General features: G+C 32.1%; 2 protein-coding genes and 1 long non-coding RNA gene across 4 annotated transcripts; all 3 read right to left on the bottom strand.

Moving 5' to 3' along the window:
• Positions 1 to 3646: 3646 nt before the first annotated feature.
• LOC108343850 (protein farnesyltransferase subunit beta) lies at positions 3647 to 9555 on the bottom strand. Of its 2 annotated transcripts, XM_017582261.2 has the most exons (14): positions 9350 to 9549; positions 9175 to 9261; positions 8981 to 9086; positions 7850 to 7885; positions 7378 to 7460; positions 7203 to 7256; positions 6737 to 6788; positions 6375 to 6439; positions 5611 to 5667; positions 5412 to 5484; positions 5216 to 5302; positions 5004 to 5145; positions 4787 to 4911; positions 3647 to 4312 (listed from the first exon to the last, which is right to left on the bottom strand). In XM_017582261.2, exons 1-14 carry the CDS (start codon positions 9505 to 9507, stop codon positions 4073 to 4075), a joined length of 1365 nt encoding a protein of 454 aa, XP_017437750.1. In that variant the 5' UTR covers positions 9508 to 9549; the 3' UTR covers positions 3647 to 4072. The 2 variants fall into 2 exon arrangements, 1 of the variants encoding a protein (XP_017437750.1); XR_008244964.1 differs by lacking the exon at positions 3647 to 4312 and having other exon boundaries at positions 5004 to 5119; positions 9350 to 9555.
• A 1498-nt stretch (positions 9556 to 11053) lies between these two features.
• LOC128193673 (uncharacterized) lies at positions 11054 to 12878 on the bottom strand. Its single transcript, XR_008245102.1, has 3 exons — positions 12754 to 12878; positions 11415 to 11481; positions 11054 to 11312 (listed from the first exon to the last, which is right to left on the bottom strand). It is a non-coding gene; the product is annotated as an uncharacterized LOC128193673 (long non-coding RNA).
• Positions 12879 to 13666: 788 nt separating this feature from the next.
• Positions 13667 to 15926, bottom strand: LOC108344688 (formate dehydrogenase 1, mitochondrial). Its single transcript, XM_017583139.2, has 6 exons — positions 15732 to 15926; positions 15235 to 15406; positions 14580 to 15120; positions 14257 to 14381; positions 14053 to 14165; positions 13667 to 13974 (listed from the first exon to the last, which is right to left on the bottom strand). Exons 1-6 carry the CDS (start codon positions 15810 to 15812, stop codon positions 13861 to 13863), a joined length of 1146 nt encoding a protein of 381 aa, XP_017438628.1. The 5' UTR covers positions 15813 to 15926; the 3' UTR covers positions 13667 to 13860.
• Between the last annotated feature and the right edge of the window lie 2726 nt (positions 15927 to 18652).

Below are 18652 nucleotides of genomic sequence, written 5' to 3'. Positions count from 1 at the left end.
AATTTGGAATAATTAAGAAGTTGTAGGTTGTGATTGGAGAAATTTCATCAGGTATAGTTATATGGTAGTATTCAAACCTCAATAGTGATGTAAAGGATGGGTAAAGGCTAGGCTCTGATACCATTAATGTAACATCCCAATATCTCACGCTGGATAATTCATAATTTATATATTGTAATATTACATTTACGGTAATATTCCGTAATTTCACACTTATAAATTCATAGTTAATATATGTCTACACATGTTTTAAACTCAGATTTCAACTATAAACTCATAAATATAATTCGAATCCTTCTAACTTATTCTTCTGTCTCTCTCTTCATTGTCATTGGATCAGACGACATTCCTTCATCTGCTCCCGTATAACGAATTATACGATCATCGCACATACCCAAACACAAAACAAACACAACAAGTAGGGTGAGCTAACATGCAACAAATCATTTATAAAACATGTATAATTACCTTGATATAAACATCATATAATAATTATGTTCGACACCCTCATACTACAATTCCTATTAGACACTCGTCTCACAATACCCAATAGACACCACAATACCCAATAGACACCACAATACCCAATAGACACCACAATACCCAATAGACACTCATTTCACAATACCTAATAGGCACTTATCCCAACGATATGTTGATGAGCGATACAACGGAAGGTTTTTCACTTGTGATGTCATTCTTAGTCCCCTCACTATGTCCAAAACCGGCACATAGACCAGGACATTCTGTCCTCCATACCATTCACAAGGTTAGTCCCCTCACTATGTCCTAAACTGGCACATAGACCAGGACCTCCTGCCCCTCTCACCACATAATTCATCATTCTCTACTTGAGACTGAATGATTATTAGAGTATCAGGATAACCTCCAACTTCATGACCCTCAACATCAACATATACGCACATACCATGTCATTACAGAATCTCTCCACGAAACTCATACAATGCTCACATTCCTTAACTCATATTATACCATTACGAAATCTACCCATAATCCTCATACACATACCATGACATTACAGAATCTCTCCGCGAGACTCATACCATACTCACATTCCTCGACTCATATTATACCCTTACGACATTTCCCCGTAATACTCATACATGTTCAAATGCATAAATTTAAATCAAATAAACTTCAATCATTTCAGAAATCATACAAACTGAATATATTCCAACAAGATATATTACATGATAATTTAACAGTACATAATCTGTACACAAGATTTAAGTTAAAAACCTGTTGAGTAGACTTCCAGGAAAGAGAGGTGCGTCACAATGGACAACTTAAGTACCAAGTCTTTCCTTAGCCAAAGTGTTCCTCAACTAGTTTTTAACAAATTTCTTATTAACAGATTCAAAACAACAGCATATAATATTTACACCGAATATCAATATAGATAAACATACAGTAAGCATTAACAATATTCATACATAATTTCAAGACATGAATAGTAATAAAACAGTACTAAATCATAATATAAAAGCTTAGAAAAGTTAGCTCCCCTACCTCTATTCCAGATTCCTCTTGATCTGAATTTATTTCCCCGAAACCCTTCAGAACCTCTACTCTTCTTGCAACTAAAAATTTCTCCCTAGCTCTTTCTTCTCTATTTCTCAAGCTCTCACTTGATTCCTCTTTTCTTGGTGCAAAATACCCTTCCCTCCCATGGCTATTTATAGGTAAAAAAAAATTTACTATTCATTAATATTTTAATATTATTTATTATTTTAATATTATTTAAAAAATAATATTTTAACCATTTACTCACCAAATCTGATCCTAGTTTCTACCTACTACTTTCTTCCATGCTAAGAAATCCTCATGCTGAAAATTTATTTTTACTATTCACTTTTTACTATTTACTATTCACTTTTTACTATTCAATTTAAAAAATTTACTAAATAAGTTACCAAAAATTTGAACCTCTCCTTCTAAAATTACTATAATTTTATATCCAAAATTTACATTTTTCTATCCATTAAAATTATTATTACTAATAAAATACTAAAGTTTACTACTATAAATATTTTCTTTTTCATGGGTCTTACAACAATCATCAAGACACTTGTAATAATACATTATTAGAATATGTGAGATCAAGTTAGGATAGATAGAAACAGACCAACTTGTAATCCTACTTATAATCGGATTGTGTACAGTACATCTCCGTAAGTAGATTTCCAAATTCGGTTTGCTTATGACAGGCAAAGAAAATGATAATAGTGTTAACCTACAGAGAATATTTTTAGAAAATTAATAATGAGAATAAAGAAGAATGATAATGAACTTCAATATACATTCATGACAGAAATTCATTATCAAATAAATATCACATCTCCTGCTTAACTTTACCTTTTGATTTATCGAGTTAAAATCCCAACTCTCATTTAAGCAAATTGTTAGTACAATGCCCAATTTATATAGAAATAATTGTCATTATTAATTAACTTCTATAAATTACGCTTGAACTAATAATGGAGAAAATACGTGAAAATTATTTTTACTAACGAGCTCAAAACCTCGTATAGACAGGCTCAAATGATATATGAAAGAAGCTATGATCTGATGCCATTAGATACTCTAAAAACAAACACATATTGATGAAAACATACAAACCAGTAAGAACAAATGATCTTGAATCACCATACTATCTTCAATTATCAGATTATATGAAACTATCAAACGATCTATAGTATCATATCACAAAGGAATCTTAACAAGAATTATTTATGTATGTGCAAAATAAAGGTGGTACAATAAAAGAAATTTGTGCATGTTACCTTACAATCAGTAGATAATAGATTTTAATAGCTTTGCATGAAAATTAAACAATAAATTACGCTTATTTTACTTTGAGTATATCAATACGATGATGTTATAAGGATGAATCATACCATTGAAAACACTAAATTTTGTATTGATGGATATTTACTAGCAATGATTCAGACACCGATGAAAATAAATATAGCAAACAACCTTCAAATGACAATGGTTATCAAGACAATAACCTTCAAATGTATTGACAATAACCTTTTTTTATAACACCCTGAACGGATAATCTTTCACTAACAACGACCTACTTCTTCAAGTCTCTCAAACGAAAATTCTTTTATTTCGCTAATACAAAATACTTTACCACAAATTAATCCTATCAAAATATTATACGTATCTACCCCTTTATATCCACTTGAAAATACGATAACCATATGTTAACGGAAACCAATTCTATCGTTCACAATACCACTTTTTTTTTAAGGATGAAAATAAATTATTTAGGAACGAAATATGAATTTTCAGAATTTTATAATCACGAAAAACATCATTTACCTTACAAATCAACAAATTTATCATAAATGGTTGTTTGAATTTAGTGTATTTTATTGTGTCCGTGCCTATCTTTCTCCTTTTTATTGTCAAAGTTGTTTTGTTCATGTTGTTTTAAGTTACAAATTGAATCGTTTAAGCTTAGAGAAATCGAGAAAAAGAACGAGAACGAGAAATGTATTTGTTTATCAAAATGACCATGAACAGAACGAGAAAATCTAAAGATGAAATGAATTCGTGTACTATTTTCTGCGAATAAAAATTATCCAAACGAATTTCTTACTCAGACCCAACTAACTTTAAAATAAGAAATGAACGGAATTTTCAATTAATGAGAAATAAATCAATAAAACACAGTCACGAAACAATGGATTGGATGAGTTCACAACACTCATAGACCGTATGATGATTTCTTCTTTTGCATACAACACAGGGGAGATCTGTCTTCTACGAAACTACATATCTAATACATATCAAATTATCAATAATCATCAAAACCTAGACACAATCCGAGCAATCCAGTTACACTTATATGCAATGTTCCAATAAATTTATTTTACGTTGCATCAATTACTGATTATCCATATGGGGGAAAGTCAATATTCCACAATCATGGATTGCAGAAATTCCTATGCAACAGCTCCAGTAAGGTAGCAATTTAACGACACTGATTTTACATTGTACAGATAAATAAGCTGGCGGTAGCTAAGGACCAGATCAGTGGTCATGACTCAGTAAAGAAGAATTCATGAGCTTCATGATATCGTTCCAAGACAACATTAAAGAGGGGATGGATAGGTTCTAATAGATTAGAGTAGGGGCCCAATACTAGCTTAGGAAGAGGTGGAGAATTGGGGTGCTTTGACCAGCTATATTGGCACAATGAGAGCCCACTTAAACAGTAACATGTGTGATAATGATCTCTACGTTTACCTGGTTTGTCTCTCAATCCACCTTCTTGCTCCTACATCATGTAAAATAGAAATGCAAATTTAAGAAAAATGAAGTTAGTAATGGAAGTGCAAAGGTAGAATTGGTTGAAGAAAGGATATAAATCAAATGTCAAAGAATGGAGGATGGTCTAATCAGGAAAATATCAGTTACCAAAATCTTAAACTTAGTTTTTCAACCGTAGGAAAATAAGTCAACTGATTCAATACCCTTTTTGTTTTGGCAAAATGTCAAATGATTTAACTAAGATTTTGATCATGTTAAAGTTCACACATATATTTAAAATCACTAACTGTAATCCGTCTTTGGACGTTTACAGAACAAATGTAAGACGATCAAAATTTCAAATGTTCAAACTAGTGGACAAGATGAAAACATACAAAATTGAATTCTCATTTCAAGCTTTCAAGGACTCGACAAGGCATATTTAAGCGAGAAATTAGAAATATGAGGATTAAGATACCAAAGATGTGGATAAACTGCAGACCTGGGCACACAAGAGAATGTATTGCTGTAAAGCAATACTGTGAAAAAGTGGTTCTTGTGCTCTCCACTCATTAATAAATTTATAAGCAATGTTTTTAAGATCAGTTGAACCAGATTCTATAGCACCTGCGAGAATTAGAATTTAAAGAAGTATCAATATCATTAGAAATGAAATTAGAAAGAATATAGATATTAAAGTCAACATAACTCATGAGTACCACGGTAAGTTGTATGAGTAGAGGTTCCATCCAAACTTTCTTTATCTTCAGATACATTAGATATCGAAAAAATCTGTGAGGTCTCTTCCATTTGTTTGTCAATAATAGAATATAATCTTTGCAATAGTGCAACAGCACCTCCCTGAATACATTCAAGTTTCAATCCAACTATATTACAAAGGTTGATTTATAAAGTGTAAAATGCCAATCACCTGCCAAAAGGAATAGCATCCATCCACTAATTTATTTGTTCTTCCCTGGAATCCACATTCCTTACCTTGCCGGCATACCACCCAGTCCTAATGCAAAGCCACAGATGATTAAATCATTAACATCAGCTGTGGGCAACTTCAAAAGGTCACATGAATAATTGGAAGCTAATAAATAGGAAATAAACAATTCTCTTACAATTAACCGAGGCAGATCCAAACGACTAGCCTCACCAATCAGAATCATTGCAGCTAATCCACAGAAGGTGTACCTGACAAACAAATTGCCAAAAATAAGAATGCTTTGCATACCTCCTTTCGGTTTTAATTCCGCCTATCTTGCTGAAGAGGTATAATAAGAGGAAGGGAGGGTGAGAGAAAGAGATAATGATACATACCCCCCATGAGCCTCAGAACCAGGCTCGCCTCCAATGCCACCCTCATATGTTTGACAGCTGCAGAAAAGCACCAGATTATAAGGCATGTGTTTACATAACTTTATATAACAATTATAAAAGAAGTAATTATATTGTAATTAGAGGAAAATCTTCCTAATTAGAGAAAATATCCATAGAATCTTCCTAATTAGAACCCATTAATTATTTCATTTTCAGCTGATCATTGAACTGATAAAGCCACGGATAGATGGATGAGTAATTAGCTATCTAAATAATGTCTAATATAACAATTGCCAAAGGCATTTTAAAGCATTAAAGTGTGGAGAGAATTTGGTAACCATGGCATAACATACCACTGTCATCATTGTAACTACTCGGACTTTCATATTCCAAACAATACAAGTGTCAATCCATTTAAGGCAAGAAACAGTTAAAGAAGTGATCATAAAATAGTTTTCTCAATGCTATGATCCATTTAGAGCACCAAAAGAATGGAAAATGGAGAAAATTCAGTAATAACATTTTGACTAATGCAGCTTTCAATTATTAACAGTGGCTGTACTTGAAGTCACATGTGAGGCCACATATAATTAATGAAGAAAAACAGTTTGTTTCAATGCAAGCATATTTTGAATGCTTGCAAATTGATCTTAAGGAAACAAAAGTCATGAATTTAACTTGTAAGAAGTGTCTATGCTATATATTTCCCTCCAAGCTGGAAGCATACAGATAGACTCCAGAATTGAAGTTATTGCTAAGCTAACCTTAAAATGTAGTCTCCGACATTCTGGATCAGCTCATCATCCAATATGTTCAAAATACTTGCAACCTGTATCCAACAAGATTAATTATGTCTGCATATATACTGTTTTATACCAGTTCTAACATTAAAAGGCCCCTACCATAACGAAGATAAGGTATGCCATAATGGCAGTAAAAAGGCCTTATTTAGCCAATAGCTTGTTTTTTAACACTCTGTCATTCTGACTTATTAATATACTATCTAAGCCATATATAATAAAATGAATGTCCATTGACATAAGAACTATTAGTTATACTTATATACAGAGTAAAATGGCATTCACACACACAAGCACGGTAAATAAAGAGAGAGATACCAACTTACAGAGATTGCAGTGTAGCAAGCTCGAACATCAATTTCTCCATCATCATGCATCCTGAATAAAGCATTTGATGATTGGAAAGAAAAGATTGATTAGAAAAATAAGGTTTCCCAAACTACTCTGCATGTGTCAACAACAAAGAGAATAAACCGCATTAAAGAAATGCTTTCAACACAGCAGATGAATTCACACCCTTCAGACAAGTGTACATAGTAGATTGGTTTCTGCACAACAGGAGCTCCACAAACACAAGAAAATCAAATATGTTACCATTCATAGGTGTGAATGGTGGTGCATTGCATTTGTGAACAGAGTGCAAACAGATGGAATTGTAAGCCACAAAAAGTTATCCTTTACTTTATAAAAGATTTAGAGAATAGCTATCAGATATAATTAAAAATGGGTACATAACATCAGTATAATTTCTTATTTTGAATTGAAGTGGAAGACGAGTATAAGATATCAAACCTGAACCCCCCATTTGGCTGCTTCATTCTTCGCAGAAACCCATGCAATTTATCTCTGAGAATATGTTCAAAGTACCAAACCAATCAGTTCCACACAAATGAAAACTAGCTTCTTAAATAAATAATGGAACATAATATGATATAAAAAACTTGCGTTGAGCACATAAACAGACCACCTATTAATTGATGCCAGGGATTTCTGACCACCCAAAGTAATAAGTGTATTAACTGCGGCATAAGTTGTGGCAATATGAGGCATCTGTAGAGAACATTCCAAGGATATAAATAGTTCATTATGCTTCTCCAACACTAACAATAGAAGTACAACCTAAACCTAAACCTAAACTTATTCAACTTATCTGTTCCAACTCAAATAGTTCAAGTGTACAACACAAACTCCCTTTGAAATGTTCTCTTTTACCTTTGTAAAAGCACAAGCAATATACTACATGAAATTATAGAAGCATATTTTACATCATAACTAACCACGGAAAAAGTTTTCTATTTGTATGCATCAGAGTTGCAGCATGAGACAATAAGATAAAGTTTTAGAAAGGGGAGAAGGAGGAGAAGGCAAGAATAAAATTCAATGAAACCATAGCTCAGTAATGATGTAGAAATCAACAAAAGATAAGAATAGTCACTTGCTTGGCCTGGTCCTCCAGCATATCCACCATCTGGATCCTGTTAGTATACAAAGAAGAAATCTATAAGGGAGCAGAAACGGGATGGGATGGGAAAAAAGTGGTCAGCCAAGAAATTCGATCTTAAACCACAAGATTTTAAAACATATATCTAAAGAATCAGCTAGGTCGTGTTTGGTACATATATCAACAAAAAGATAACTACATAGTAAAAAGTCCAAAATATTTCTGTGTTGCAAAACAACAACAAATGGTTTAGACTCAGTAATACATTGTGATATTGTGTATAACTGTATTTTTCAGCCATAAGTATACATATATGATATATCCAGCATCCAACGTAAGCAGGCAATGAAATGGGTAGACAGACAGTCAATAATAAAGAGAAAACAAGAAAACATATTAATTGCATACATCGAACTCATCCCTCTAAGATCAAGGTTTTATTGCACTAGAAAATTAGTACTATAACTCAGTTGCAAATTTGTAACTATTAGCAAAAACATAACTGAAAAATGAAAGCAAAGATAAACCAAACACCAGCTCATTTTTTACATCAAATGTCTACTCTTGTATTAAAAATTAGAACCAGATGGACATTATCAATACTTTCACACTCTCTACGGAAATGAATTTCACACACTACTCTTCTTCTAAACCTCAAACTACTCCCAACGGACACTCCCTTTCAATCTGACCTTTTTTTCTCTCTGCATAGAGTTTCATCAGTCTCTTTAAATAAATTGTACCTCGTTAAGAACAACTGTATATTTATTTATTATGAATTATGAATTTTGTTTGCAATAAAATTTATATAGAAAGAAAACAGTTATATATTGTGATCCGATCACAAATCACTGACAGCCTACTGAATTTTACAATTGCTATCTTCGGAGTCGTACCAGCGATGATTTCATATTGACTGACAGTACCAAACTCATTTATATATTCAAAATTATTTACTTGTCATGAAATTAGTTATATATATATATATATATATATATATATATATATATATATGTATTAATGTATTTAACTTGTATCTTTGGTAAAAAAAATAGTAGTTTACAAATAATGGAAGAGAAAAAAAAAAAGCAATCCAAGGAAAATAAGAATTAGAGTCACAATTAAAAACCTGACAACGGTTAAGAAATTCGATAGTGTTATCTTCGAGTTCATCTTCGACGGATTCTCCCAATAAAGCAATGGAGTGGAAGATCCAGTAGCACAGCCATGGTCGACTGCATAACCACGACGTTTAATCAATCCGAAAACAGTAACAGAAGTTGCGATACAAACTACACAAAAAAAAAAAAAAACATGTGTTACTTTGAGTCCAATACGGAAAACGCGGAACTGAGGTGACGAAGTCCTTTAGAGAGAAACTGCACGTGATTATCGCGTTGCAGCTCCAACCTGAGAAGAGAAGAAGAAAAAACGCAGAGTAAAAGAAATTCAAAACGGAGAATGAAGAGAACAGAAGAGGTTGCAATGAATGACATACATGAGGGTTTGGGCGTTGGGAGGAATGGTGGCGAAGAGGTGGTAAATCTGAAACACTTGTGATTCTACCATCCATTGGTCCCGCTGCGTCACCGTCGGACACGGTGGCGCCGCCTCTGTCGCCGGCGGATTCGTCTCTTTTTCGCTCACTTCACTCATGGTATCGCCAGAAACTGCGAGAAGTGACTGAAGCAACGTTCATTCATTTTGCTTCTTTCATATTGGGCTTCCTGGCCCGTAACCAGTTACTACTTAAGCCAAAACTTATACGGATCAAAGCCCAAACTAGGCTCGCCTCAAGTAGCTTCTTTAGGTTGGGGCTTTCTTCCTGCACCCATGTTTTCTTTGCGCACCGCAAAATATATAATCCTCCACGCCATCCTATTTACTTTTTGGCACGGTTATATTTACTTCTCCTAACTTAGTCATTTTCATGAAACATTCAATAACGTTTTTTCTTATTCAACATTCTTCTTCTTCCTTTGAATGTCTAAAATTTCAAAATCTCATTTAATCCCAAATTTTGAAATTCATTTTAGAAGAGTACCAATTTTCGAGTGTATCAAATTTCAAAATTTGGTTTAGGATCTGATTTAGGAAGGCAACAAATTTCAAAATTTAATTTAGGAGTGTCATGGATTTCGAATATCTCGAATTTTGAAATTCAATTTAGAAATGTAGCGGATTTTGAAATTTGTTTTAAGAGTGTATTAAATTTCGAAATTTGATTTAAGAGTGTATTGGATTTTGAAATCCAATTTAGATGCCTCCTATATTTCAAAATCTAGTGAAGGATTTTTCCAAATTTTGAAATTTGGTTATTTATTTTTTTTCTATTTTGTTATTTTTTATTTTACTTATTTGGTGTATTTTCTTTTATGAATTTATTAGTGATCTACATGTTGATTATTATTACTCAACAAGTGAGGTATTATATGCTCACGTCATGTTATAGGTGGTTATAGAGTTGGTATTTAAGATGGAAGATTGTCCTTTAAATTTTATGGAATCACAAGTAAATTAGAGTTTCATCTCAGATTTCTCTTCCTTTATAAAGAAATGCGTAAGAGAGATTATACTAATAACTTCATAATTAATGAGATTTTTTTACACATGATAAGTTAATTAAGTCGGTATGAAGAATTTATTTTTTATCTTGGTTTTTGGTTTTGTTGTTGTGGTTATAAGATTTGATAAAGCTAATAGTCAACTTCAGAAAAAGACATATATATTATTAGGATATGAAAGAGGTAAAAAGTACATGATATACAAATCTGACGTTCAACCTAGTATGTTTTGCATAAGAAAATGTTTTGTCTTTTTAAATTAAGAAGCAAACCAATTAGTAATGAAAATGGGTGAGTCTTGAAGGTAATGAGAGGATATCATAATCATGAGTTATGACAGACTTTAGTTAGTCACCTTTATGCTAATAGGTTAAAACCTAGTGAACATTCTTGCTTATTGATAATGATTAATAGTCAAGTGAAGACTGCAAACATTCTTCTTACTCTTAAAATAATAATTAGTGTAATGTAACAACAATAAAGCAATTATATAATGTAAGTTACACCTACAAACGATCATTGAGAGGTTCTAGAATTTAATTACACCAGCTAATGATCTTTTTAGAAAGTGATAAATACATTCATTGGAGTAGATGTGTCGATGAATTTGAAGTTGTAAATACCTATTTTTGACACATCTTGATGTAGTAAAATTATTGAATGCATTTAATAGTGTCAATGCACCTCAAGGTTGCCACAAGCATCCGAGTAACTTGAGGTGATCCATATGGGTCCATATCACCCCATCATATGTTCATGCACCTAACTATGCCCTAATCTCATTTAGGCTGGAAACTTGTCTCCCATAAAAAAATGTGTCATTCGAGGTCTCTACTCATCATAACTATCCAGGAATTACTTCTTTCCCATTCTAGAAAAGTGTTCATATATCCAACTCTACAAAAAATGCAAATGTATTTCAATAATGAAACAATAAAGGAAAACAAAAATGCAAAATGTATGTGTACGTATAAGATAATCAGATATGCAACTAATTACTTTATTTTTGTAAAACTAACATCTCCAAGTTGCTCATAAAAGTGTGCAACTCCTCATGACTGCAAATCTGTAAAGAGAACCAAGTAGGACACATTAGATGTGTGTGACAATCTTATTCAGGAAAATTGTGCATCCAACAAGATGCAACAAATAGGCTCATGCGATACTCTCATTGTTGGTTCTCACAACAATCATTATATATGTCTCTCAACGAACTCGGTCTTACATGGGGACTACAACATTTTCTAAGCTCAGATGTAGTCCTTGTGCAGTTCACGCCAAAAAGGTCCATGAGAGTTTCCAAAGCAACATCAAAGTTTATGGGTTCATTCAGATAAAACTATCCCACTATGAGCAGATGTAGGACTGGTAACACGTCATCTAGTGTGACAGTCATCTAACTAATAAGGACATGAAAAGTGTTTGTCTCTCCATGTCACCTCTCAATAAACGCCAATACCAACCCCCTATTAGTGTAATTCGTAAGAAATATCGTATAGAGACATTAAATCAAAGTTCATCACAAAATTTTGAACAACCACATGACATGCTCCAAATTTGTTTAATTTTTTTCATGGGAGACTAACTTTATCTCCCGCCGATCTTAGACAAAACAATTGTATATAAAATTTAAACAAGCCATTGAGCATCAAATGAAATATATATATATATATATATATATATATATATATATATATATATATATATATATATATATATACTCATCTACTTTACTAACACGATCTTCCCACAACACAAATGCTACTTGATCAATATAGCAAAGAAATGTTGTGCAAACCTTTAGAAAACTAACTACTTCATGTTCTTGTTAAACAACATTTCTATGTTGTTCAACAACATCTTCCTCAAAAACATCATTGTGTTGGTTATTAACATTAGAACAAGTTAATGGTGTAACTTCTCCAACTTCACCATGACGACCTCTTTTACAAATAGATATTGTAGGTTTCCTTCTAACTTTACCATATGCAAAGCTCTTAGTCCAGTATATAGAGGCATCACGTATTCTTCTCATTTTTGTAAGAAACAAACATTAAATAAATAGAACACATCAAATTATATATAAAAAAGATAACAAAACCAAATTTCAAAATTCAGAAGAATCTATAAATTTTGAATATGGTCCACTCTTAAATTGAATTTCGAAATTCGATATCTTCCTAAACCTTGTCTTCAAATCTAATATTTATCCTCTAAATTTGTTTCACTTATCAACCAAAATTAATTATTTAAACCCTCATATTTCAAATTCCGTTCACTCCCAAATTATTTCAAATAAATAAGCAATACAAAAGTAAAAAAGAAAAATGAAACTTACCTTTAGGGGAGTGCTGAGCGAAGAAGGTGTACGAAGGAGATGCAAGAAGGAAAGGTTCTGCTTCTGAAGTGTAGGAATTCGAAGGAAGAAGGTTGTAATGTGGGGAGACACTATAAGAGATTAGTTTGAGACCCTTGAATAAATGTAAGAGGTGAGAATTCAGGAAATAAATAAGAAGAGAGATGGGGTAATTATGTTTTTACCTTGTCAAAATAAAAGAAAGTCGTATTTAGAAAACTTTGGAAATACAATAATAAAAACTTGGATGTAGGAAAAAACCGCCCTTTGGTTACCTAAACATTTTTCACTCAAACTCAATCTAATATTTTGTTATAAGAAAATAATAAAACAAGTACTTTCAGAGGGTAAAGTGCTTTCGTTGGTGAAAATGTGTCATTTGTTTGTGAAGTTTTGTTTTCACATCTCAATCGTAAAAATATGTTAAAGACTAAATTGAACTAATAATAATTGAATTTACATTTTTTTTCCTAAGTTGAAAGATTAAATTCATAAATGATAAGTTTACTTATAAATGTGTATTTAAACCGTTTTTTACCTCCAGTCCTCATCGATATGAAGTATTGGATATACTGAAAAAATAACTATTAAAAAGTTATATTAAACATGAATTTAATTCGTCAAGGAAAATAACATTAATTTTAATTGGTTTAAACCAAACTTCAGTATCTTAACCATTTTTGATGAAGGTTGAAGCATACTATATATATTGTTTAGAAACTAAAATCTTACATAAAAATAGCTTTATTAAAAATTAATTCACACAAATATTATCTTAGTTCTTCTCTGTTATTTATTGGTTTAGTACAAATAGTGATATTGGTTCTGCAAGATTGATAAATTTAAAAATAACCATACATAGTAAGTTTCATGCAAAACAAGTAGCACATCCAAATTTGAAAACACAAGATCAAAATACAAGGAACATTGAGAGTGTTCCTTACATTTTTTTATTTCTTTTATCAATCATAAGCAAGTTCAAAGACAAAGCACAAACATTATGCAATTAGAGTGCCCTCTGGATCATTATTTTCTCATATGTCAGCCTTGAAAATGGAACTTCCTAAGGCCACGTTAATACAGAGTACTTCATCGATATTGGCTTGCGAGTTGGCCCTCCTTAACAATGTAGTTTTGTTCTGGAAAGTCTTCACCCCTGAAGTGCCTATCCAACATGTCTTTAACACCAGCAGCATAACGTAACTGTACAAGTTTCATTATTATGAATATGAGTGTTTCACATAATGAAAGAACCTAAGTAGTACAAAAACTCAATAATACCTGTGCATCTATGGTAGTGCCAGAAATATGAGGAGTCATTGCATGATTTGGCATGAATCGCCATGGATGATCCTTTGGAGCTGGTTGCACAGGCCAAACATCCCCTCCATAACCTATACAAATTGTTCATCACAAAAATCATTATTGCAGTTTCATATGTTTTGGTGGTGGAAAGAATTTTCTGTGAACTGGTTTTAGAGTTACCTGCAACATGGCCACTAGTGCAAGCATCAGCAATTGCCTGAGTGTCCATGATTGCCCCTCGAGCATTGTTAACAATCACCACACCTTTCTTGCACTTAGCAATTCTGTTTTTGTCAAACAATCCTCTGAAACACAAATAACTTTCCTCACTACTCATCTCTTAGGCTCACAGAATCTCAATATTAACACACCATGGAATATACATAATACAAACCAAAACACCTGTTATTCTTACATGCTGTTATCTATGAATGAATCCCTTGTGAATGTTACAGAAATTATACATAGCATGATTTTGAGTAATTGAGATAGTAAAAGTATACCTTGTCTGCTCAGTGAGAGGCATGTTGATAACAATTACATCACACTTTGGAAGCATAGCATCAAGCTCCTCCTCAAACTTTGCTCCAATCTCTTTCTCCAATTCAGGATTCATCCTGAGTCTATCATAGTACAAAAGATTACAGTTAAAAGGTTTCAACCTCTGCAGCAAAAGCTTCCCAATTCGTCCAGCACCAACAGTTCCTATTGTCTTGCCTTCAAGATCATACGCTCTGTGTGCAATGCCAGCAACATTCCATTCCCCATTAACAGCTTGATGATACCCTGGCAAGAAATTCCTCACAAGAACAAGGATTCTCAGCAGTTCATCCTCGGCAACCGACACCACGTTGCTTCCAGTTACCTCTGCCACAGTTAAACCAGCAGCAGCAGCAGCCTTGAGATCAACGTGATCGGAACCAATTCCAGCAGTCAAAAGCAGCTCTAGATTCTTGGCTTTCTTTATTCTCTCAGCAGTGACATATGCAGGATGAAATGGAGTAGATATGATGATATGTGCATCATGTAGGTGTTTATCAAGTTCTGCATCAAGTAAGAAATAGTCATAAGTATGAAGCATTAGGTAGGTAAATCAAATGAAGTTTCAAGATAAACAATATTAGATGAAGTTAAATTAAGTTTTGAAGATATACTAACCAGAATTGGATCCTTCTTTATCATCAGTGACAATATACTGATGACCCAGTGATTCAAGCCACTCACGAATACCCAATGCTCCTTCAACACATCCCACAAAATTGGGATTCAACTTAGCATACTCACCCCCTTTGTAGAACACCCCCACAATCTTCTTCCTCTCAGCAGGAGCCTATTCTCAACCATAAGAAAAAAATATACATTCACAATCATGCATAAACCAAAGTTCAAACACTGAATATCATTCATGATCTTGCCTAAGAAAAATTAATCATGCTCATCGTCTGAATGAATAATTTAGTATTTTCACTGTGCATTTTTACTTTATGCAAAAGTAAAATTGGGTCAGTGATTAAAATTGATGGTGAGATTCCGATCCAACTGTCATGTGTATGGGAAAGACTTGTTTTGGAGAAAGTTGATTTTTTTTTTCAAAAAAATAAAGAGTGTAGTAAAGATGGGAGAAAGAAGATGAAGAAATTTGGAAGTTCAGTTACATGAAGGTTTCTGGAGAAGGTGGAAGAGGACGATGAAAGCAGAGAGCGAATGGCAGAGGAAGCAGCACTTTTCATGGCCATGGTGATGATGGCAACTTAATTCACCCAAAAAAAAAAACTGAAACTTTAAGAACAGAAAACAGAGAAAAAAGAGAAAGAGAACTGTGTGAAAAGATAGAGTGGTGTGTGAGGTTTATATAGAAGAAAATAAACAAAGAAAATAACAGTGAGAAACAAAATAATATAATATCCGCAGACACAAGAGTAGGAAGATGAAACCATACATACCAAGACAGAGCATCTAGGGAAGGGATGAACTAATGTATGCAGCAGCCATTATGTTCTGTCTCTCTCATACACGTGTGTACATTTCAACCACGTGCCACCTTTGCTTTCTTTCTAAATTATAGTTATCCTAGATAATAAGCCAATGTATATTGTATTGCAGAAGAATACAACACCACACCGACCTTGTTCAGTAACTTTAGTGTGGTTTATATAAGACTTTGACAATGAAACGCAGAAAATTAAGCTTCCACTTTTAACAATTTCCAAAACATGAAGCAAGAATGATTCAACTCAAAGCTAAATCCTTAAGAATTTGTTAAAGATGCATTAACATGGGCACAAGGAGTTACAATTATTGTGAAATATAAACCATTTCAACCCCACAACACATAAATAGCCAAACTAAACTTTTTTGCCCATTTCATAATTATAATATATGTACCATGACTCATTTATGTCTGCGATGGTGCCACTAGTAAAAAGCACCATTGCAGCATCAAATCTTTTCTACAAGAATTGATATCACCAAAGTCTTCGTTATGATAGCCTCTGCTACCCCACATTCACATAGTTATTATTATGTAAAGAGCTACAATCCAAAGTTCACATATTTACTACATAATAATAATAATAATAATAATAATGCGGCTCGTCAAATCAGGAACATAATAAATAATTAAATTTACCATTTATTGATTGTCGTTGTCACCACAATCATAAAGTTAAAGAAGATGTGGTTTGTAAGCTGAATTCTTTTGCAAGACATACAGTTAAGAAAACGAGTATTTGAAGAATTTTTTCGTGTTTTTTTTAAGATGAGAAAGTAATGGAATGTGATGATTTGTGAGAAAAATATGAATTTACCATCTTATTATCACGAAAAGATTTGAGAATAAATTTAGCATTTTTTTATATAAATATCTTTGTTGCTTTATTTTCACGTGTCTACCAACATTATTATTTTTTACATGCACCATCACTGTTATTTTTTATATGCACCTGTGATATTTCGGAAGAAAACAAGAGAGTTTCTTGACTTGAGAAATGACCATACACCCATACACTTGACCATGCACAAATGAGTCTTTTTAATGTGCTATTAAATAGTTCGTTGGTATATTAGTGTATATTAGTCGTTTAGTAGTAGTGAGGAGTTCTGTTGTGGTATTTTCTTGAAGTTTTAGAAATAGCTTGGTGTCACACACTATTGGAACCCAAGTGAGTTCTAACATGAGTGATAAGTGTGCTGTGCATGATTCATGTTCATGGTTTGTGACAAGAATCTATAGCACGGGTAGCTCGACAAACATCATAGTAGTTCGGTAGCATGTTAGCCCGATAGACATCATAGTAGCTCAACATCATACGAACCTAATAGAATAGAAGCTTGGCAGGCAACATAACAACCTAACAGGCAACATAGCAGCCCGACACTCCAAAACATACATATCCTTTTATCATAGCAGCCCATTTGGATTTACATCATAGTTCATGGACGTAGGTCGAATGAGGTATTGTGTGCCTTTTGTTTGGTGATGGAAAGTGAGTAGTGAATCCATCTAAGCTTCTGTACACATTGTTATAAGTTGCAAACTTATATAATAAAAGAACTTGACTTTGATTAACCATAAATTATATTATATCTTCTTATATAAGTTATCGTCCCATGTTATGTTATATTTTGAATTGATTTTATTAATTATGTTATAACAAATATTTAATTATTTTAAATTTTAATATTAAAAATTAAAATATTAAATTTTTTAATACTAAATATATTGTATTATTTATTTATTTCAATCAATACTTTTTTCGTAAAAACATTTATAATAATTCTAACTCATCTACGTATAATTTTATATTACTTTTAACATAAAAAATAATTTAATAATCTTAATTTTAATAAAATTTTTAATTTATTAAAAATTTCATCTAATATTTTACATAAATCAAATCTTTCATAAGTTTTACACTGAAACAAATTTATTCTATCATCACCTCTAAATCTTTAAAAAAAACACAAATTTTACTCTTAGGTCTATTTAAATGTATCACTCCATCTCCTTTAAATTACTGTGTTTCCAAAAGAACACACAAGTTATTTCAGTTTAGATTTAGTATTAAATTAATTAAGATTATATTTTTAAAAATTGATTAATTATAATAATTTTTTAAGTTTAAAGAATAAAATATTTTTCTCCAGATTTTAGAAAATAAAAATAATTATTCAAATCATTTATTATAATTTTTATATAATTAGACAATTATAAATGGTAGATTGTAAAAAGAGATGATGCTGTCGGTGGCTGAGTTGTGTCTGTTAGTGCGCAGTCACTTGATGTGACAGAGACGTGCTTGACAACTTTACTAATTATTGAGAAAATTAAACTAAGGCTTAAATTCAGTTTTTATACTATAATTCCAATCATATTGTAACTTTATTTTTTTTATAAAGTTTTCATTACATATTTAATCTTTCAATTGTTTATAATTAATTCATTTTGGTCTACCATTAGCATATTATTAACTATTAGCAACAAATATATATATATATATATAAGAATAATATGTATTAAAATTAACTCTAAATACATTATTAATATCTTATTTAAATGAGTAAGTAATTACTATTG

The sequence above is a fragment of the Vigna angularis genome, chromosome 8 (assembly GCF_016808095.1).
Source record: "Vigna angularis cultivar LongXiaoDou No.4 chromosome 8, ASM1680809v1, whole genome shotgun sequence".
Taxonomy (NCBI): domain Eukaryota; kingdom Viridiplantae; phylum Streptophyta; class Magnoliopsida; order Fabales; family Fabaceae; genus Vigna; species Vigna angularis.
The sequence above is the reverse complement of the archived record's forward strand: the minus strand, read 5'-3'. Positions and strand labels throughout refer to the sequence as shown.